General features: G+C 37.7%; 1 protein-coding gene across 2 annotated transcripts in view; it reads right to left on the bottom strand.

The window, feature by feature from the left end:
- CLINT1 (clathrin interactor 1) overlaps positions 1-24194 on the bottom strand; it is a 70156-nt gene that overhangs the window by 24752 nt on the left and 21210 nt on the right. For both annotated transcript variants that reach the window (XM_063292130.1, XM_063292131.1), the window contains exons 2-6: positions 7853-7957; positions 6981-7077; positions 5283-5391; positions 4216-4380; positions 882-1059 (exon numbers count right to left, since the gene is read on the bottom strand). In XM_063292130.1, the coding sequence (XP_063148200.1) occupies positions 882-1059; positions 4216-4380; positions 5283-5391; positions 6981-7077; positions 7853-7957 (654 nt within the window). The remainder of the gene's footprint in view (positions 1-881; positions 1060-4215; positions 4381-5282; positions 5392-6980; positions 7078-7852; positions 7958-24194) is intronic.

The raw sequence follows: 24194 nt of genomic DNA, 5'->3' as shown, positions 1-24194 counted from the left end.
GCTACGAGGGAGGTATGGCAAGCGTTAGGGAGGTTGTGCGAGGAAGGTGTGGTGTGGCTTGGGGAGAGTGTGCAAGGGAGGTGTGGCGAGGGCCAGGGAGAGTGCACGAGGGTGCAAGGGAGGCAGGGTGAAGCTCAGAGAGGGTGTGCAGGGGTGTGGCAAGGGTTGTGGAGGTTGTGCGAGGCTGAGGGGGAGGTGCGGCAAGGCTCAGAAAAGATATGTGAGGCTGTGCTGGGGTGTGTGAGGGTGGTACAATGAGGTTCGAGGAGGGTGTGCAGGGTGCATGAGTGGTGGGGAAGGGTGTGTGAGTGGCCAGCATGGCGCAAGTGCAGAGGGGAGACTTACCCCCACTTATGACCTTCCCTGCCAAGTTCCCCACTGACTTCTTTGGAAAGCCAGCACGGAAGGTCGCAAATGGCGATCACGTGATCGCGGGGTGCTACAACCAGTCATAAGTTGGAGCTGATTGCCAAGTGCCCAGATTGCAATCATGTGACTGCAGGGGTGCTGGGATGGCCAGAACTCTGAGGACTGGTCATAACCACCATTCACTCAGCACCGCTGTAACTTTGAACGGTCGCTGAACGATGGTCAGGGGACTATCTGTGCATGAACAGAATTCTGGGAAATACTAGGGTTGTAGGATAAATTGGGAAAATGAAGTGCATCCCAGAAAAAGAAAATAACAAATCACTTCCATACTACTGCCAAGAAAAGTGAGGTCTAACATGTTTTATATTAAAACACTACATTATAAACCAATTTGGACAAGATGCTGGACACAGAACATGTAATCTTTCAGGAAACAGTTAAATATTTTAGAATATAATTAAAAGAACTATTATGAGAACTACACAAAAACAGCGTGGTGTCAGAAATACCTGCATCTTTCTGGAGAATCCTCCCTGTCTTTCCTTCGGAATTTGCTGATGGTGTCATCAATTGTGCTCCCAATTTTATCACCTAGTTCACCTAGCTTATCGCTGAAGGGAAATCCACCTTTGTTTTTATCCCATTCCTCATCCCATTTTGACTTGGGCTCAGCATCATATCTTTCACCTACGTAACGTAGGCAGATAGTCAAAGAATGAAAGAAAAGAAAAAAAGAATTAACCCTAAAATACTACTTCTTGTGAGCAGTTTTATTCCTATAACAGAACTTGAATCTGAGTTAAAAACAAACAAACAAAAAAAAACATTTTTACAGAGCTGAATCAACATGTAATACATCATATTGCACATAACACTAATATTTTATTGGCACAAAATATATTTTAAAAATGTTATTAATGACAACTATCCAATGCGTAGCATGCTAGGTAAGTTCAAACATTATAAAAGCGGATAGAAAGGAATCTTTCCTTCTGCCCAGCAAAATGAAGGTCATATAAACCACGGATGACAACTATAATAAATGTTCATGAGTACACTTTTAACCAGGCTGTCATGGAGAACTCATACCAAACCCTGCAAGACGGCAATATTTCTAGCCTTGGTTAACAGTTTTAAATGCTCTTCAAAATCTTTAATGACGATGCAGCACATTATCCCCTTATGTGCTAGTTAGGAGTTTTTAATTTCTCTGTTCTCCCACCCTTACCCCATTCCCCCAATAGCTACATAAACAAAATTTGCTTGGCAAGAGAGCCAACTGGCTATGAACTGTAGTAGAAGGTGCCAGTTTTGTTCAGTTGTTTTTAAATACAGTTTTAACTGGTTAGGTTTAAATTCCATTCAGTTATTTAGGTAGCCAAGAGCTAAAACAGGGATTTAAAACTGAGTACAATCCTTTGTAGGATTATTTAAAATTCTCAAATAAAATTGTGATTTTGCTTGCCAAATTCTTTTAATTTGAAAGACTATACTGGCCAAATACAGATCATTTCCCACATTAAACTCCTGTCACCTGTGTCATAATAATGCAGAGTAGCTTTTCATTTAACTTCTTTTGGGGACAATCCAGCAAACAATGACCCAAGGAATATCAGTTATAATTGCTGAAGTATACCTACTGATAATTCTGTACTGATACTAGATTATGTGCAACATCACTTTGTTTTATACTCATGAATAAGCATTTAACCTGTTATACCAAAGCACACATGCTAAGAGTAATAAAATAAAGACTCATACATTACTTACATGTGAAACTTCTCTCTGCACACTTTCATTAGCTTGTGGCAGGTTTTTTTTCCCCAACCTGAAATTACTAAGTCCACTCCTCTGCTCACACAGCTCCATTTATACATCAGACCAGATGACCACAGATAAGAAATACAACGCCCATGGAGACAATGTGCCCACTATTCTATCTCTTGTCCCTTGGCTCCATTTGTGTTTAATTTTCTTTTTAGATTCTTTTAATTTTTCTCTAAACACGAGAAGCTGACCTACTGCAAAGCAGTGTATCATCTTGAGTTACAAGAATGCCTCTGGGCCCCCCACAGACATTCTCAGAAAAGAAAAAACAGTTGGTGACAGTAGCTGAGTGCTTTGTTAGAAAATGTGCTCCCATACCCAGAATAAAAAAAGACAGGCTAGGAAAGAGCAGGAGCATGCACAAAACTGTCTCAAACCTGAAACAAACCACTGGATTTCAGAAGTTCTGACAAACTGTTTTGGACTGCCCATGGGCTGCTGAAACAAAACAAAACAAAACTGGCTTGGTTGCTCCAGGTTTTGGATGAAACAAAGTCTGGAGGGATCCTGAGTTAGTTTATGGGGTGGGAAAGGCAAGGCAGTACAGAACAGCCTCCTAGGGTGACATTTCTGGTTGGGCTCCCACCTCCCAATCTTCCCACTGCGTTCCCTTCTCTCTTTCTGTCAGCTGTGTCTAGGGCTGCTGTCACAAAGGAAGCTGCTCAGCTTCAACTTTTTCCCACTCTTCCCACTCCTGCCTAGAACAAACACATTTCTGCTGGGCATGTCTTACTTGGATTCACCATATTTTGTTCTACACACATGTGAAACATTTCAGTTTGGGCATGGACCACCCAAAACCAGCTGTGCTGTGCATGGAATGATCCATGTATGGAAAAGTTTGCATTTAGCAGGAAGCATCAACAGGAGCTAAATGTGGCACTAAAAAGCCACCTCACCTGCTTGCTTTTGGTTCAATGGTTGTGTGTATGTGTGTGTTTTTCTGACTGGCCCCAACTGTTATGGCAGCCACTTTATGACAGTATAAGAATCAGGCCAATAAAGGAGCTGTTTCAGTAATTTTTGCCTGCAACAGCTTTTCTTAATCTGTGGCCTTCCAGATGAACTAAGGAGTACAGTTCAAACAATCTGGCAAATTATAGTCCCAACTTCTCGCAAGATCACCAAGCGGAGTAATCGAAAATGCTATTTCAAATCACCAATGCCTGCTTGCACACAAAACTACATGGTTTCACAGATACCAAGCCATGATGAAAAAAATTATTATTTCAACATTAGGAAATACATCTTCAGAAATGTGAGAGTTCCTTTCCTATACAGGTAGTCCTTGTTCAGTGATTAAGTTATGACAGCGCTGAATGAGACCTACAACTGGTCCTCAAAGTTGCAGCCATCGCAGCATCCCTGCGGTCACATGATTGCGATTTGGGTGCTTGGCAACTGGCTTGCAATTAAGATGTCACAACATCCTGTGGTCATGTGATTACCATCCACAACCTTCATTGCCAGTTTCCCACAAGCAAAGACAATGGGGAAGCTGGCTGGAAGTCATAAATGGTGATCACATGATGTCACACTGAAGGACCACATGGGATTTGCCTAATGACAGCAACTGGAACTGCTGTTGTAGGTGTGGTCATGTGATGTGCTTTATGACTGCATTGCTTAGCAACGGAGTTCCCGGTAGTGCTCTCCCACCCCTGGATACAGTTGCTTAGGTGTATCACATCAACTTCATTCAAATTATGTTGTGTTTATGTATGTATACTGTATATCTATGTGTCTGTTTCACCTATATTTCATACTTACTTCTTGCCACACAAATATGTAGCTTTAGATCATTTTCCTCAATAAATAAATGAACAAGTATAATGTTTATGACTCATTTGTTTAATTGGATTCTCTTTATCTAGTTTTAGGACTTGTGTGAACAGATCAGGTTTCAGGTCATATTTATGCAGAGATACTGAAAATTCAAAAGGGTTCACAAACTTTTAAGCACCACTGTATGTCACTAAGGCCAACAGCTGTCCCTCTCAATTAGGCTGGACTTACTGTATCTAAATCCTCCAACACTGTCTGAAGAAACCCCAACGTATTTATCTTTGTTTTTCTTTGCCTTTTTCCTTTCTTCACGGAGTCTGTCATCATCCTGGGCAAATTCTACCATTTCTTTCACCTTTTGGCGTATATTTATACCTTGGTCTTTGCCATTCTCATCTGAAAAGAGGTGCACACAAGAATAAATTGGGAATAGTTTTAACCTTAAGCATTTGGAGAAATCTATATTTAAATGAACTCAAGAACTGCTAAGATTATGTATTCTAAAGCAATTTTATTTATTGAATATATGGTATATTTTTTACAGCCAATATTTCATCTTACATTAAAGTGATAGCATCAGAGCACAATTTCAGTTTCTACAGTTTTCTAACCTACATTGATCTACTAAAAAGCTTACTTTAAAAAAAATGAAAAACATGATGCTTGAAAACACATTTCCTGTCAGTTTTAACCCACTTAAAACAACCTTGCTTCTCAAGTCTTTAGGAAGGGGTGGGGTATCTGAAAAAGGGAAAAAAAGGAACCACATTTTTTAAAATGCTAATTGCTAGCTTTCTATCTTGCTTCAAAACTGTATTTTTAAAACCTTATCAGCTGGAGTGCACTACACACTAAAATTTGCTCCACCTCTCTAAGCCTAATTTTTATTCAGAATAAACATGGGCCTCGCTGCCTGTGCACTGTAAATATTATTTGGTAGGAGGAAAAAAATCCCTAGCTTCAAACAAATGTGTATGTTTTGGAGCTCTAACCTTTCTTCCCAGATGATTAAAGCTATTCCTTTATATACACCACAGGGAACAAGCCTCTAGTGCATATTTTAATATAAACCCAAACACTCATGTTGTGTTGGTTCTGTTGTTATTAGCCAGTCTTTTCTGCAAGTTCTTGTCTTCACTAATTAATACTCTAGGGCCCCACGTCTTGGATTCTGCACTCTTCACACAACCGGCAACAGTCACATTCTAATTAGAGCAGGGAAGCTTCTAAGCTGGTTCAGGTGACTGACAACTCCAACAACTGCTTTAATTTGCTTATAAGATTCTTCTATCGCTCACCTACAAAGTGGTAATTTTCCAGGGATCGCAAATCATAAATGTGTTCTCTGGCACTTGTAACAACACGCTCTGATCCATTCCTTATGAGGTAAGATAGCAGCAGCAGAGACTATAAAAATACAAAGCACCTTATGACTGCATGAAAAATGCCATCAGTATTTTAAACTGCAATGAAAAGGAAAGCTTAAACGTGCAAAAATTAGAAAGAAAAGTAGGATTCGTTCTGGTTAAAATGAGCCAACTGTAGGAATGTTAGAGAATTGCTGGCAACAGAGTATGTAGATGTAAATCTATGTTTTGCACTAAGACAAAGGAATAAAAGGAGAACATTAATTCATAAGATATTTGCCTGAAGAATTTTTTTTTTCCTAGGAGGGGAAAAATTACAGTTAAGGCAATTTGGGGAAAAACGTTCTGAACTCTAAAGACTGAAACAATTTTCTTTTGTGTCTCTCTTTTTTTGCAATTACTTTAGTCCCCAGTGTTTTTCCATTTAAAAGCAATTTTGCAGCAATTTTTCTATGTCGTTTTCTACAGGAAATGTGTTGATGTATAAAATTCAGTATTTTCAGATAAATGTAAGCAAACTTCAAAACAAAAATAAGTTTTTAAAGTATGTTAATTTTCTAAACTTCCTGCAGCTTCCAGAGTTTGCCTCTTTTTGAAAAACTAAAACCAAACAAAATGGAACAAAACCCCCACACACCCACAGAAGTCATTCAGTGTCAGCAGAAACATATCTATAAATTGTAACAACTGAAAGCAAACAGATCATTCTAGGTAGCCTTAAGAATATTGAACAAAATGCATAATAGCAATAAAATTTATTTATATTCTTTTTTGTTCAGAGCAAATAATCACTAATACAAAACTGGTATAAAGTTCTTATTTTTAAAAAGGTAACAGCTTCAGAATTTTGTTGACTGTGTAAGTTTTAAATTTAAAAGCCTTTTAGGCTGCAAGATACAGGGAAATAATATGGCATTAGGCATACTAGAATTTCCCTGCAAGTATAGCAGAAGAAATATAGAAGAAGAAATAAAACTGAAGTGGGCAAATGGTGGGAGCAAAATAAGAGGTAACCAACTGGTTCTATGTTCAGTAAGATAAAATAAAAAATATAAAATGTAATAAATAAGCCTGTGCATTGTAGGGGAGAAAAGAGAGTGTGTAAAAGGTATCAGAAATAAATATCAGAATGTTCGTTTAACAGCTTCAAATTGAACTTTTAAAAGGAACATTCAGAACAAGTATTTAAAATTGGGTCTCTCAGTAGTGGATTGCTAGGAGGGATTTAGAAGATCAAGTTACAGAGGATCCCTTATTTGGTTTTTATTAAGCAATAAAAGTCAAAATTGCCACAAGGCATTCAATTTAAGAGCCTTTTTAGAAAAACAACAACAACCCCCTCCCCCTCCCCAAAAATCCCTTGGTTTTCAAAGCAGACTAGTTTCTTAAAAATGTATACTGAAAAAGAATTAACTTGATTAAAATCAAGCTCTACTAATTGCACACAGAGGATCTGGAAACCTGTGAAGTTTAGCATGGATATTATGTTAATGAAAGCACAAAACTGAGTTAATTGCCAGAGGACACTGTGGTAAAATTAAAACATTCAGCTGTGTTTTTCAGCATTCACAGTTTAATGCCAAAATTAAGATTTTATAAATTAATACAAAAAGCCACTGCTGTACACACCTTATAAACTCTCCTCCAGTTCTTTTTATTATCTTTTAACATCCGTGCCCAAAGCATGTTCATAAGTTCTGGAAACTGCTCATACATGAAAGTGGCCCTAAAAAAGAAAAAGATGGAGGAGGAGGAGGAGGAGGAAGGAGAAAGAATTATTGATGGTGTTACTTTATGACAGCACTTGCATTTGACAGCAGATGGCAGACTTGCTCTAAGTTTAGCTTCCATCACCAATACAGAGCTATGGACCATTTGTACAGAAGTATTTCATGTACAGAATTACTCACTGGATTAGCAATGCTTTTGTCTTTCCACCCTTCCTTTGGCAATAACAAAAAAATGAAGACTCCTTTATTATTTTAGTCCAATATGCCATTCATGTACTCTTTGTGGGAAAGCATGTTTGTGAAGGAGACCATTTTAAATATATCTATATCTATATCTATATTTGAAAACCGTTTTGCAAGATTCTAATGCAAAAGAAATATTGTTACTTAATAAAAGGAGTACAGGTAGTCCTCATTTAGCAACCACAATTGGGATCAGCAACTCAGTTGTTAAGCGAAGTGGTTGCGAAGTGAAACCACAACTGTGCTTATGAACTTACTTTGGCTTTCCTTGCTTTACAGATTTGTGAAGGTCTTAAATATGAGGACTGGTTGTAAAATTACTTTTTCATCACAGTTGTAACTGCAAACGGTTGCTAAACAAGGAAGTCACTATACAAGGACTACCTGCTTGTGATCATTGTTTTGCATCTTCCATCATTAATACTCTTTTCTCTCTAATTTATGTTATATCCTTCAGGAGTGGTGAAGCAGCAATGATATATGCTTAAAGATGTACCTTTTGACATGCTGAATCAAATTATTACTTACTTGGCAATCTCCCCCATGAGTTGCCCTGAAGGTCCCCACGGATCATCATTGGTTGCTTCTCGAACCTTAGACTCAATTTCAGAATAATTCATAACCACATTGGTGCTGTACAGAACAGAATTAAATGAAAGCACAAAGATTAGCATCAAAGCAGAGAAACACATGAAAACCTAATAATGACACTAGCGGGGAGCTTAATGAGATACCTCTGCAGGGTGGGAAAGAAAACGTCTTTAGTGGAGAACGACCCTGAGGAAACTGGAACACATTTATCTATCTTTAAGAAGGTTTTACTATCCCATTAACCTTCCGGAATATAGATCAGAGATAAGGGGTTACATGGAACCAGCCCAGTTAAAAAATGTCTTTTGGTTAAAATTAAAAGAGAAACTGAGTTGCTGAAGAAGACAGTAGCAGCTCCAGGCACAGCTACTTGGCCTCTTTCCCAACCCCAATAAAACTATAGCTGTTTGCCGCCTATCTTGAATGGAATCAGGTGAGAAGGGTATTTTTTAAAACCGTTTCATTATGAAAAGCAAACCTTGTGTCTCTTCTGAACAGATGCCCATCCAATTGCAGAAAGGGGGAAAAAGAGGTGTAGAGCATCGTAACAGCATGAATGTAGTCTGAGCAAGGTAGAACAGTATGGCAATATCCAAACAACCACACATTACAGAAAAACTTTGACCATCTTTGTGTTCAGTGTCTTGCCTGTAAGAATATTTGTATCAGCTATATGAAACGCCACATAAAAATGGCCTTTTTTCTTGTATTTCTCCACAAATCCCTACAGGGAAAATTTGTCTAATTAATATACTTCTAATTTTTTTCAAACATGCATAGGAAAACAGATTAATCTCCATAGAATATAATGGCTAAATAGATTAGAAAACAAACAGTATGATTGACTCACAACTGCTTCACAAGAATTTCAAAATAAGGCTCACGCTGAAGCTGGTGGACCTGGAATAAGACACAAATCGCTGTTCTAGGTAGGGCTAAGAAAGGGTACATTCATATTCTTCTTACTGAAATTTCACTGATATGTGCTCTTAAACCATCCTAATATTGGGAAAGTGTTTTTTTTTTAATTTACGTTCCAACAGTCATGTAGTCAGTGTCCTAATTCTGAGAATAAGAAAATTCTGTGATGGGCAAAATGGAAAGAACGAGATTTTCTACAGAGTTAGCTATTTTATGATCAAACAAACAAACAAACAAGATAGTTTCTTGACTACTGCCATTCAACATACTCATTACTTTGCAAATGAAATCACTAATACGATATATGCATCATAATTAAAACAGAGATTATATTTATGTGCTCAGAGGAGATACGGATGACCACTTATGTTCTCCTTAGTTCTTGCCTATCTTGTTCAAGTGACAGCATTCTGATGTAGGGACAATTAATCTGTCTTCAAAAAAGTAAAGTTACATCTTTGAAGAAAACAGTATTTTTGTATGTGTCTAGATGATCTTGATAACTCCAGGCCAGTCCCATATCTTCCATTCCTCCATCTCTCATTTAGGCAGCAGCAGTAGCTCTTTCAATCAGATTAGATATAAAGTCACAGATAGCCTTGAGCTAAACTGAGTCTACAGACTGAGTAGATATATACACTACTCTGATTTCACAGTAGCTTTCAATACCATTGCCCAATTTCTGTTAAATTGTTTTGGGAAATTGGTAAACTGTAAGTAAAACTTAACTCTAATTCTTCAAATCCTTATGGGCATTCACTAATGAGAGATAACAAAAACTGAATTCAGTCCAAGTAGACGGGATTAAAAAAAACCCTGTGTCTATTTTGGGCAAAATAATGCTTTCCTTGAACAGGCAGGTTTACAGAAAGGTATTTTTCTAGAGTCAGGCCTACTGTTTCTTGCTGCTTGGTACTGCAAGTAGCAGAAGTTTTACCAGTTACAACTGGGAAAAACAAAATCATTCTGGAACTGCAACAACTTTATATTAACAGCCAGCCGATAGCTTCTGAATGTGAACCATACTAAATCCATCCTCTGATGAATCCTCCACACCTCCCATCTTAAAAGGAGCTGAGAATGTTATGACCAGTGTCACTCTTGGGAGGGAGGTAAAGATACTTGCTGGACGCAGAAGGCATCTTATTTGAATGATGGCCCCAAATTTGCAGGAAGTGTTCAGAAGAGTGATTTATTAATTTCCTTGCCCCACATCTTGTAAAACTAATGAAACAATGTGACATTTATTTATTTCAACAAGTCAGGCAAGAGGGACATATTATGGGTCCTGTCAGCCAGGAAGCATCATCTGGCAGGGCCCAGGAGGAAAGCCTTTTCTGCTGTGGCACCCGCCCTATGGAAACATCATCACCCTGGAGATCAGATTGGCCCTGACCCTGCTGGCCTTTTGCAAGGCCTTAAAAACATGGTTTTGCCATGGGAGCAATGGTAGAGCTGGTGCAGTGGCTGTCCTGAATGTTTTGATGGATGCAATTACCTCCATTGCAAATGTTATATATTTTGTGATTTATTTATATGCTTTTTATATTGTTTTTAAGTTGTTGCATTGTTTGTTGTTTTTATATTTGCCTCTGTTTGTAAGCTTTCCAGAGTCATATATATAAGATGGGTGGCTAGATAAGTTTGAATAATAAATAATTAAATAACCAATAGCTGATTTTGCAGACACATTTGTTCATTGTTGTTCATATTGTGGACTTCTAAAACTTGATGGTAGAGTAACAGTTGGGATTGACACTGCTTTAACTCCCCCCCCTGCAAAAAAACCCCTCAAAAATAAATTTAATACCAGGAAGTTTTTAGTGTCAAAGGCTGAAATTAAATTTTATCTATACTATAATTAGGCAATATGTAATGTACCTGATCCAAATCAGTCCACAAATGGAAACTATCACATACCTCAGAATGTGTCAAAATAGAGCATATTTGCATAACAACAATTAAAACTATTTATTCACCACTAAAACTGGGCCATCAAATCACCCCTTCAGCTGAAAGTTCTGCAATCCCCTTTTTCTACAGGCACATATTAACCTCATGCCAGTTTTGATTCCCATTCATATGGAACTGGTTTTCGAGACAGGCTTCAGAGATTTTGTAGCTTTCAGCACACAACTTCCCTTGTCTAATGTAAGAAATACCTGTAGATCAAATGCAAAAGGTTCTGTTTTTACAACCTTTCCCCAAGCTCTTGTTTGAAGGGCTGGAGGAAAGACTGGAAGATGAAGTGTTTCCTCCATTTTTTTAAGTTAAATGCTTAAGATTTCAAGTCATGCAGGAAAGAAAAGCCACAAGCATCCATTAACACACACACACACACACACACCCACATCAGTCGCTTTAGAAGAAAAGTTCTCTGAGTAATGCAATCTGTGACATTCTTAAAAAGAGATTACTACAAACTACAAACAGCATGGACACAATGTATTTCTGAATCCATCTTGCTTTAAAAATATTGTTCTCAGCAAACAAAAGAAAGTACTCATAAATCCCAAGAAAAGATCTAGCACAAAAAATCTTGCAGTCACATTTCATTCAGCAACAAATGTAAACCGGGAAGGGAGGAGGAGGGAGCAAGAAAGAGGGTTGTGTAGTTTGGCTATGTTCCAGGCCATTTAAAAATAACTGTTTCTAAAAAGGTGGAAATCTAGTTTTATTCTTCCTTTCCCATGTTTTCTATGGCCCTCAATCCATGCCCTACCCATGATGCCTGTGACCTTTAAAGCAGAAAAAAATTTACTTCCAGATGTGAGGGGAAAAAGTGACTGGTTTGATTGCCAAGACTTCCTGTGATTGATATAAATTTGATATCTGAGGACACTTTCAGACACCAGGGGAGGGGGCTCCCAAGTTAGTTTATTCTGGGCCTCTTCCAAAGAATCCAGTTGGACTTCATAGACAGAATTCTTTGCAAATAAGAGTGGGCTACACAATAGCTGGATTGACAAATGGGCTGTGGACACTTTGTGCCTGCTACACTCCAAGATGTTGTCTGGCAGAGGTTACTTTCTTTTTTTCTCTGCCTCAATTAGAATCTTCGTCATAAACCATTTTCTAAAAATGTTCATATGAATAAAAGTAGAGACATCTCATTTCCAACCCCAGGACTGTTTCAATAAAAAGTAATGTTAAACAGAGGTAAAGCCACTGATGTAATAGCAGTAAAAGAAAACAGAAGTTTAAGTTTATGTTCTGGAGACCTACGTAACATGAACACGGGGAAAACCCCAAGCAGGTTATAAGTCAATGACCCAGAATTCATGCACGATGCTCAAAATTCCTTTACCTGTTTCTAGGTAACAGATGAATACAACCAGTGTAAAGTTCTTGTACTTTGTTCACAGTTCAAGGGGTGTGCACCAAGCAACAGGCTTTCTCTGCCTGTAGTGGATCCCCCTCAGAAGTACAGGCAACCCAAGCCTCCTCGCTTTACAGAAGCAAGTAAAATTGGTACAATTCCAGCAAGATTTGGGCCCTTAGTTTTGTTTGGATGATAACCACAGTTAATTCAGTGACATTATTATTTTCATTTTTTTGTCTTTGATTATAGTTCGAATTACTGTATGCCACCCAAAGTCCATATGGACTGGGGCATCTTATAAGTATTGTATTGTTAAATAAATAAATGAAGTGCATGGATATATCTCATGTTAAACATTTATTCTATTGGGATCTGCCTTGTTATTTCAATGTCTACTTCCAAAGTTTAGTAGCTAATTTGGAGCCACCAGTTGAATTCAAGCAACAGTTTTCAAATGACTACCTTTTCTGTTAATAGACCTAGGTTCTGATTAAGGTATTGAAATTCAAATATGGAGAATGTCACTTGTCCAAGGAATTTACTGAATGATTCTGCACCATCATTTTCTCTCTGTCCAGCTTACCTCACAGGACTACTGTTCTGAGCATAAAAATTAAAGGAAGTCTAGCCTGCCCTGAATTCCTGGGAATAATGCAAGATACAAGTGCAATAATACATAAAATGCTTACACTGAAATATAAATAAGATACATTATAGTGATATTTCCTGAGGTGCAAGAAAGTTTCAAAGGTGGAACAACTTAATATTTCCGCTTGGCCACCAATTCTCACCTAAAGCTCATTTCTCATCCTAAAATTTTAGCAGGTAAAGCTGGGTTTGGAAGCTTAATGTTTCCCTTATAGTTTATTTTTCCCTCATAGTTAATTTTGCTCCTGGATTTCTGGAAGTTAGCCTTTTCTACTGTTTATCTAATCTGCATACCCCATATAAAGTTATCTTTTCCTTTAAGAAAAAAAGGCATAGATCAATAGATGAAACATAGCCTGAGAAGCACAACGCCAGTGATACAGAAGGGACTGTCATCCAGCATAAAAAGCATCTAGAACCACTGGGTAGAGTGAATGCACTGATCTGAAGAATCTCCCAAGATCCAAAATAGCTTTTGCTGGAACAGCAGGAAAAGGGAGAGAAAGAGAGAATAGTTGAATGTAGTTCTCCTTTTACTTCCTACTGGGCAGGATTCCACCCCAAGGAGATCTGTCTACAAGCCAACAAACAGAACATGGTGAATGGCCCACAAAACCAATATTGTAGGTGTGATAAAGCAGCTAGGCAGCCTTGTATCTCCAGATATTTTGAGCTTAAATTTCCCTATTCCTTTGCTCTTGGTTATGGCAGTTGGACAAATTAAATTAAGGACCAAATATATAGAGAGCATTATACTGCCTAGTTTTATTCTAGTGGAGGCTTAGAACATGTGCCTTTCAATATTAGGATCCGATACAGCTTTGAGAACATTTTAAGTCTTTTCTAACAACAACAGTGGACTGATTGCCTGGCTAGCTAAACCCCAATACACAGTTTGCCTGTCATTTTAGGAACTTAAGAACAACATGCATATTTTACATATGCATAATGATTACATATTACATATTCCTTCCATCTGTTATGCAGGATGTACAAATAACCCCAGTCTTGATTTAGGATCACAGTAGCCTCAAAATTTTTATGGGGCAACTATTTTTACCATAATCCCCTGAGCAAGTTAGTTGCCTGTATTGGAAATACCTTTATATATTTTCTAGCTTGCCTTTCCTAGAAAAGTCACATGGGCTACCCCTTCCTTCAAGGGGAAAAAAATGTCCCACACTCAGGATTTTGCAGAGAAGTGCTGTTTTTGAAAAATGACCTAAACTGCTAAATTTCAGAAGATAAACCTCCAAAAAGATGCATGTAACTAAAAGGAAGAAACTTCTGTTAAGATCTCCATTCCTAAGGAGGCGGCATCTCAAGGCAGAAAAAAAAAAAGTGTTTATGTGTAATTGTCATGAACTGAAAAAATTGCTCTTCTGAAATTAGGGATTAAATATATCAGAGGTGCTAGGATTTAAGAGCCATTGTGCTATATTGATTAAGAGGACCGATTAGACCCAGATTCAGATTTCCATTCAGTGATAAAATTCTCTGGGTCACTATTTCTCAGCCAAGCATTTCTGCATAAATTACAGCTCTGAACAATAAAGCAAAGCAATTGTGCCAAAAGGTGGACTCCCTGCCAGAGTCAAGGCAAACTATTGCATTACATATTGCGGTATGGGCGATATAGTAATGCAACCCCACCACCCAAAAAAGGTTCAATGACTGGTATTTGATGAAGGAAGCAGTCATACAGAAAAGGGGATTTGTGTGGAAATGGCCCAAATGGTCTGTGTGGGTGCCTGCTATCAGCCTCCTTCAGCCATGTACTTATGCACTAGCTTGGTATCCACCGCAAAAAAGAACTAAATGCATGCAGGCAAATATACAAAAGTTGACGTTTTGCATTAAGCAGGCTAACAGAAAAGGAGAGCCTCATCCTCCAATCCTAGCACAGAAGTGCACCAGGCAGCTGGAAGAGGAATGTAACAATACTATCCCTTTTCAACTAAGCCAAACAGACGAGTAAGCCTAGAAGGCATTTCTGCAAAGCTCAATTAATTTCCTTTTTTATGGTGGGTTAGCTACATAGCACCTAAATGATCTTGCCAAACTCATGCTAAGCAGGGTCAGATGTGGTCAGCATCTGGATGGGAGATCACCTGGAACTGCAAGCTAGATTGCAAAGTAAAAATAAAAAAAATCCTGGAGGAAGACAATGCAAACCACTGTGGCCAAGAAAAATTGTGAGGCTTAGTTGTACTCAGGAAATCACCTGGAATCAAGCTTGATTCCAGTAAGATTTTAATTAAGTACATGATTTTGATACCCTAATACTAAGAAATGCCAAAAGACATATTTCACATATGTTAAATAAGAGGAAAGACAAATGTAAGAAGCCCCAGCGAATGCATTTAAATATAGCAAATGGAAGAACAACAATTTTTACAAGATAAACATTAACAATACAGTAAAAGCTCAGTAATTTGTGGAAGGGATTCCCATATGACTAATCTTCTGAATTTCTGTTATTGGGTGGTATAAAAGTACAAAAATGTTATCAGTTGCTCTGTGAGTGTTTTGGCTGAAAGAGCAGAGCAAAATTCTCAGTGGTGTAATAGACAGCTAATGCAATGTATGCTTTCCAGGAAGAAATTCTTTTAGTCACTATTGATGGATCCTTATAGTCACTTTTGAGGGATTAAAGTTTCTCTTTCTTTCCTAGAGGATTAGAAACCAACTTTAGATAGTCTACTCCAGGTTTCAGCTTGCTTACATGCAAAATTACATGGCTATAACATAAGCTTGCTCAGCTACCTCTTTCAATAAAAGTCTATTATAAGCCATTTTCCAGAAGTATTTTTCATTTGTTATAACAATAACTTATGTAATGCTTCCCCAGTTGAAATGTCCAACAGAGTATTTGCTCAGAAATGCAACCAATTTGGGCTCAAGGATTCCAGCACCATTCATGAACCACCAGAGGCCAGCAAACCACATGCAAAACATTAACTTCTGTAAAGAAAAGAAACAAAAATCCTATCAGCTGTACTGTTGACTATCTGTTATGGCAACATAGATTTCAGAAGATATCATCATCATAATCATCAATAAACTGCCCTTCATCCAAAGATATACTAAGAACAAACAGTAGTCATGGAATCCTAAAATACAATAAAAGTAAAGTCTGTTAAAGGCAGACTGTTACAGTGGGCAGAAAAAGTTTGTGATCCCTTCAGCACTACTGGCAATACTGCAATACAATACTTACAATCTGATCAGAGCTCCATTTGAATCTTATCAATAGATAAAGAGATTCTGGTTAAACCAGCAGCACCCCAAACAGTGTATTGTACTGTGTTTTTATTGAACGCTCTTCAAAGTCTTTCTTGGAAAAAAGTGTGTGACACTAGATTTAGTCATTTGATGGCACCTCTTTTGGCAGTGATGACTTCAATCAATGTTTTGTCAGGCTTCCCTCAAGTGGCAAGGTAAAAAGTTCAAAAACAGATTTCCAAGAACACAAATACTCAGATAAATAGATTTATTGTGGAAAAGCAATGAAGCCATTAGGAAGGAATTCCACCAACTGCTGCATATCAAATGCAAGTGAAATCAGTTTGTACATTCTTATTACGCTTTCTCCTACCTATCATGCAAAGGGCAGGAAACTATTCTCTTTTGGACTGGAAAGACAATTTCCATCTGCTTCTCATTTTGGTGATGGATTAATCTGGTATAAGGCTGAGTTTGTTTTTTGACACTGTGAGAATGTGGTCTCACTTGTTTCCTACACATCCTCCTATTTTTTGTCTTTCTGCTAACAAAATGTATAAGTTTTAAAATAACGGTGCATACACTGTTAAACAATTAACAGGCCATCAGTTGCTGACAATTGTAAAGAGCCACTGACTCTACAGCAAGCTGTATCTATAAAAATCTGCCTCACTGATTGCTGAGCCATGCACTAATAAGATCTGGCATCTAGTTTCCACTCTAATCCTACACCAAAACTGTATTAGTATCAAGGACCAGAATTGTAACCCTGGACCACAGAGCAAAAATACAGGCCATTGCCTGGCACCTCACTCAACTGATAGCAGCCCACTCAAGGAGAAAGAAACTGCTGCCCCGGGAAGGAACTCTGGATACTAGGGCCTGGGTGTCAAGAGCGCTAGACAGCAAAGGGAAGGAATGGAGCATTTATGGTTCATTACCTCAGTACAATTACCTACTGTTCACTGAAAAAGTCAACAAGTCTTCTACCACCTTTCTTGAATGCCTCATCCTAACATATATAATAAATGACCTCAATGTCACCTAAAGCTAAATTAATAAAACTCTTTCATAGAATATGCCATGCTTCTGGTGACTAATAAGACAGAAGAATTTGTATATTCTAACACAGCAAATTAAGCATTTCTGAAGGCCTAGACATGTTCAATTCTTATGTAGGTACCTCCTCCTAGTACTATCAAGCTGCCGTAAAATGCTTAGTTGAAAGAGATTCTTCTTCCCACCTAATGACTAATCACAATATTAATCATCAGGAAAAGTAACAGATGACAGATAACTTCATTTGCCACCAACCCTGCATCAGCAGCAGCAGTGCCAGTTGTTCCAAAACCTTAAGACTTATGAAGCACAGGTGCTGCTTGGTTCTTCAAGTCCTACAACCTGGGCCAGCAAAAGATCAGCTGGCTTGTGTCATACGCTCTCATGCTTTCTTCTTCTCAGTGTTCTCCATTTGTCCCCTTCCAGACTTTGGGAGCTGAATTTGACACAGTGTGTGGGAATAGAGTTAGAAGAGGGAAAAATTCAGCATAGGCACAAAGGTAACAATATTCTCCAGCACTGTGTTTTTCAAGAATACTTCCACTCTTACAAAGCAAGTTCCCCCACCCCCATATATATCTTGTCGGCAATGTAAAATACTTTTGGCAAGTAGCAAAATTGGAAGTAAGTCAATGACAGTCTGTTAACTTTATTCTAACAAACCAAAATGCATTTCAGGAGAAAAGCATTTTTATGTATTTATTTATTGGATTCTTAAAGCCACCCAACTCTGAAAAGTCTGGGTGGCTTACAATATTTCAAATATATAACTTAAAAACACACAGTTAAAAACATAACCCTTGGCACAAAACAGCAACAATAACATTAAAAAAAAATGACAGGGGTCCACAAGCACCCTAAAACCAGGCCTGGGAATATTTTTGGCAGTCAAGGCCAGTTCTTGTGGAAGAAATTAGGGAGAGCAAGTTCAGTTTTCCTGGAAGAGATTACAAATAGCAATTCTGCCATACATTAAGTTTGCAGTAACCCTGCTTTCATGGATTACTCAATTCATATTGAATTTATTCCTTTTGATCCTGCACATTCCATGATCACTTTTTTGATAGTGTAGGCAGGCTTGTCGTGTAATTCTATTATAATGAACTGATGGGCTCAGGATTTGTTTTGTTCGGGGGCAGTGGTTAAACACTTAAAAAAAAAAGTCTGGGGAAAATTGCATCAACTCTGTGATTTGCTGACAGTTTTCAGCATGATCTCTGCTGTTGAAGAAGATTTGGGGAACCAGTCCATGAAGAGCCAGTTCAGAATCCAGTCTGGATTTTAGAGATTTTTCCCCTTTCTGATGCAAAACTATCCTCAAGACAATGTGTCACAAAGCAATTCTCAAATTAGTTGCCACAAGGCTAGGAATCTTCAGTTATAAAATACCACAAAAATAAATTTTCTGACCAACTTGGTTTTCAGCGTAACTCTGTACAAATTTAATATTCAAACCTTACTTATTACTTTATGTGTCAAATGTGCAAGGCAAACTAAACAGAAAAAGATAAGAACATCCTGATGTCCACAAGTGAGTTATGACTTGGGGTAGGAAGGAACCATAAAAACCATTTCCTACTCCTCACATCTACTGAGTTTTTTTTTTTTTTTAAAAAAAGCTCATTATGCAGACTTTCTTTTTCTAAGCTTTCAGAACAGCTGAAGGCTGAGAACATGGGTTTGATTCTCGTCTTGGCACACAGTGTGAGAAGTTCTCCTTTGCTAATGAAGACTTTTTCTTTCAAGTTAAGTTTTCAGGTTATGGAATCAGTCTTCAGAGCTCCCACGTTTGTCAGAATGGTTTAGAGAACTTTGAAAGATTAAAAATGAAAGTGAGATCTTTTAGATAGCCCTTTAATTAAAGCTGTGAGGGTTTTTTTTTTTAAAGACCAGAGAGCTTTAAAGGCCATAAAGGGTTAGCTTCCTGTATTGTAAGGTAGGAAGTTGCCTCCTGCTGGTAAAGCTTTAAATGTTATTTGGAGAAGGAAAAAAAAACCCAACATATTGATCTCTCTAGCCCATTGTAATTCATTTTCTCCAATGAATAGAAAATGAACACAGGACAAGAAATATGAACTTCGTCCTTTTTAACACTTTAGCTCCTACAATTCGTTTCTTTCTCTTTTCAAGCCTACATTATTCACTTTTGTTTCATTTTAACCTTAGTACAGCATGAAAATGGAACATTCTGTAACATGTGAACTAACAAAACTTCTAAGGCAAGATGCACTGTGAGATGAACTGATTCCTTTTAAACCCAGTCTGCACTAACCTCCAAAAGAAAGGGGGAGGGAACTGTTTTAAAGGGAACTGTTTTAAAGCATAGTGCACTTTGCATTTTGGATACCATGTAAGGGCTAAAAGTCGGTAGCATGTGGCTTGCCTATGAGTAGTCTATAATTAAGATTCTATAATCTTAATCCATACACTAAGTAAACCTGAGTTCAATAACTTGCATGAACTATATATGAGCTTGCATGATTATAGTATAGTTTAGCTTGCACTTAAAAAAAAAAAAATCTTTTAAATTAAACCTCAGATTTTCAGGAAGTCAAATTTTTCACAGCTTAGATACAATCTATTATAACCAGTTCAGGATGTTGGTTCTAGACAAGACTGGAGTTTGGGCAGTCTTTAATGCTACCTCATATATGAGAAAGTTGCATGTAATAAATATAAGAATACTGCATATGCTGGAACTCTTTCTAGATAAAGGATAATGCCAGCTTACCATGTATTCCCCCACTCTATAAGGTACTGCTTTTAAAATGAATTTACAGCTATGCTGTTTTGCCTTTTTTTTTTAACTTGTAACATTCAAGGATTTTTACGAAGCCAGTTCTGGGAGAAATAACAGTATGTTTTCTATTTGGGGATTTTATATAGAGTGTCACACAGTTTGGGACAGCAACATTGTATACACAGCCGAAGAGCAGAGACACGATACAAGAGAGTTTGCTTGAAGTTACCGAAACTACCCACTTGTCTAAATAAAAGCAGCAGCCTGGTTCACAGATATGAGAAACTACGACTTCGTACTACCTAGATTCCAGGACTGCATGCTTTCCTTCCCTTCCTTTTATGCTTCACTGAATCCAAACTCTCAGCATTATGGTTTGTTTAAATTATAACTTGCTCAGTCCAAGTAAAAATCAATTTTCACTTGCACTACCAGATCAGATAGGGTAGGTATGCTCCAGGTTCCTTCCCTGAAATTTTGCCATCTAGTGGGACCGTGGCTGCCCCTTCCTTGTGGAACACCCTCCCCCGGCAATCCAGCAGGCCCCTCCTCCTTTAGCCTTCCGGAAGGCCATCAAGACCTGGCTCTTCACCCCTTTACCCAGGCGCTGGGGTAGAGTGACGGTGTCTCTGGATGATTGTTGGGGCATCCCAGGGGGATAATCGAGGTGCTGGGTTTTCAGTTTTCGTTTTATGGTTTTATTGTTGTGAGCCACCCAGAGTTGTACTGCAACTATTTATACTGTGCTTGAAATAACTCTATGAAGGCTTTATAATATAGTTTCTGATTTCTCCTAACTGTACAGCATTTCTCAGAAAAACACAAGGCACAAAAGAATCTAGCGGGTTTTTTTTTTAATGACCAACATGAATTTGCAAAATTTGCTGAAACAAAAATGGTACAAATGTAAAGCAAGGGTATTGACTAATCCAAACACCTGACCCTTGTACAGGATTAAGCTGTTCAATGGAGTTTCTGAAATGACTGGATTAGTTCATTGACGGCAGTTAACTGCTATCTTGGACCTTATCCATTAGAGATTACAGTAGATTAAGGTTTCTCAAAAAAATAAAGAGCATATGACCATTATATTCTGCTGCCAATTTAACAGCCAAATAAAGTTTAAAACAAAAGTATCTGGGGAGGAATAGGAAGCATAGGCTGAATTGTTAGAATACCAAAGATAATCATAACAAAGCAGACCCAATTCCATCCAGCTACTGAAGCGGGCAGTGCAGATGTTTGAAAATAAATAAATTGTGGAGACTGAAACTATTCATAAACTTTGAATATTGCACAGAATTCCTTGAGTTAAATACACTGGGGATTCAAAGCTGTTTCAAGCTGATTACCCACACCACAGTGAAATCAGCCATATTCTAACTACAACAACCCTTCTTCCCTAAAGCATTGGCAGCTCTTCATATATACGCTACATGCAAATCCCAACAGTTTACATTCTGTTAATGCATATAAGCACAGGAATCATCAGTGTATGGCTGTGTAAAATATTTTTATTCCCTTGGCGCAGTGTTCCTCTCTTTTTCTGAAATAAGCCAAGAAACTGCAGTTAGCATTCACATGGTTGCTGTAGCTATGGCAAATTGCAGTTTAGTTTCCAAATTGCAGTTTCCTAGCTTATTTGGCTGCTCAGAAAAAAAGAATAAAATGGCAGGAAAAGGGATGTTTAAAAATCATGCATATCATGGCCTATTTAGTCAAGATTTTAAAGCTAGTTAGTTTCATGTTCTGTTCTCCACCATGTAAAGATTTCTTTTTCTCTAGAAGTAGCTGCCTGAATTCTTAGGTATCTTTTATTGCTTCATAGTCTGTTTGATATTTCTAAGCCCTCAAATATGTAAAATCACCTGGTGATCTCCAGATACTACGGAATTGCAGTTCTCAGAATTCCCAACTGTAAAGCTATCTAAGGATTCTGGGATTTGTAGTGCCAATATCTTTAAAATATATTACCTAGAAGAAAGCTAATATAACAGAACTACTCAAAGAGATGGGATGAGCTTTCTGAGTTTGAATTCAAATATAACTTTGAAGTTAAAAATATTTCACTGAGTTTTTAAAATTTAGCTAAAACCAATAATGCTGCACTAATACGTTACATATGAACTTTCAGTATACATAGCTCTTTATTTTCCTATTCAAGTGTTGAAGAATCTGCAATATGATTCCACACAGAGCAAGTGTTTGGACCACTGCTTACTAATATGTTGCTAAAACAAAATTTCAACAAAAGGCTTTTCATGATCAACATTAAAATTTGACCTTAAAGGTTTTTCTTCCTGGCAATAGCTGCTATGGGACTAGATGTATAAAGAAATACAATTGCCTATGAAATCCAATACCAAAGCCGCAGGGAGAGAAAGAAGTAATCTATCTCTGAATACTGCTTTTCCTCCTTGCAAAAATTGGCTACCAAATTTCAGAAGGAACATCCTACGCTCCATCCTGCATGAATGCATGCACGTATGCATACATACATAAGAGTTAGAAAAGAATACACACATGCACGTAGCTTTATCACAACATTTTGGAAATCCTCATTCAAATTATGAAAACAATTTTCTGAAATTATTTTCTAAGTAAACTTAACAAGAGCTAGTTTGGACTCGCTGCTAAGGTACCAGGCTAGAAACTGGGAGACTGTGAGTTTTAGTCGTGCCTGAGGCACAAAGCCAGCTGGGTGACCTTGGGCCAGTCACTTTCCCTCAGCCCTAAGGAGGCAATGGCAAACCACTTCCAAAATCTTGCCAAGAAAACTGTGGGGAGTTGTCCAGGCAGTTGTCAGGAGTCAACACTGACTCGGAGGCACCAAAAAAGAAAAAAAAATAATAACAAAGGTTGACAAAATAATTTGAACACTGTATTCTGGCTTTATTATCATATATTTAATGTGGTTTATCTTTTTTTTTTTAAGCTGGAAGGGGGGAAGAAGGAGGCAACTGCCTAAGGAAGAAGCTGTATAAATACTGATAAGGAATGATCCCTGCCTTGTTGTCAATTTTTACTTGCCATGAATCCTGCTAAGTTCATAAAACTAATTTTTAAAAAGCAAATAAATGGTACAGTATGGTGGGCACTATCTCTTGGTCAAATTTAATATATTCTATATTGTCTTTGGCAGGTTTCCATAAGGCCTTTATAATGCTGCCCAAAAAAAGGTAACAAGTTTTACTTTCAATTTCCATAAAGAGAAGTATCCAAAATTATGCTATTAAAATAACCTGACAATAGTATGTCATGCATAAAGATTATTTTTAACTTCATTGATGATTAGTTTTTAACTACTATAATGCTATTTTCTCTTCTCTGGCTTAAGTTCTTAGGCAGTCAGTAAAGCCATTCCTGTGCAAACTTGTTAATATAATGGCCTGCCTCATTGCCTGCCACACAGTTTATCCATAAAAAGGTAATTTTTAAAGATACCTTGCACCTTTACAACTTTTGCATTAGATATACAAGCATATGCTGCAACAACTACACTGGCCACTGTATTTTCAGGAAGTTCCAAGTTTCATTCCAAATTCTGTTATTATTTCACTCAGGTACAAAAGACAATTAGCCTTTTAGTAGTCTGTCACAACCATACTTCCTTGTATTGCTATTTCCTTTAAGAGGCTATGCCCTGTTTATCTCCAGGTCAACTAATTAAGCCTCTACATGTTTCAGAGATATCATTTCTGAGACTGGTGGCACACATTTCTCAAATAACCATTGTGCCTTATACAGTGAGATGATTCCATTTACAGACACCTGTTAGCAAACACATTTAAGAAGTTATAATGTGAGATGAGATGCAAGGCATAAACAACTTTTGAAGACAGTAAAAACTACCTACCAAGGTCTCTTTTGTGCTGTGCAATAGACAGACAAGAGTGCCTGTCTTTATAGTTTTTAGAGACTGCCCCATTCATTTCAAAGGGGAAACCGGTATCATGGAGACAAAGCTGCATGCAGAGATCTGATCCCAAGATTGAAATAAAAAGGAGAGCAGCTGAATGCTAGAGGCCACTAGGACATGGGTAAAATATAGTAATATTTATAGTAATCTTTATTACCTAAATTATAAACTGAAATGTGATGACTGAAAACCAAGCATCTTGAAAGGAGTACTTCTACTTTTGCAAATTTATGGAATATTGACAAGATCTAATCCTGTATAGTTTTATGTTGGAAACCATTCTGAATGTTCAACAAATGGAAAAGTGAGCTGTAAATGGGAAACGACACAACTGAATTTCTAAATAATAACTCCCCTGCCACTAATTTAGCAGTCCAGAGGTACTGCTCCAATTCACCCAGTCATCCAAAGGTGCTTCTTCTCTGGCCATGACAAGCAGGTAAAA

Source organism: Candoia aspera, chromosome 2, assembly GCF_035149785.1.
Source record: "Candoia aspera isolate rCanAsp1 chromosome 2, rCanAsp1.hap2, whole genome shotgun sequence".
Lineage (NCBI taxonomy): Eukaryota > Metazoa > Chordata > Lepidosauria > Squamata > Boidae > Candoia > Candoia aspera.
Note: the sequence above shows the minus strand (reverse complement) of the source record. Positions and strands in the feature narration are given on the sequence as shown.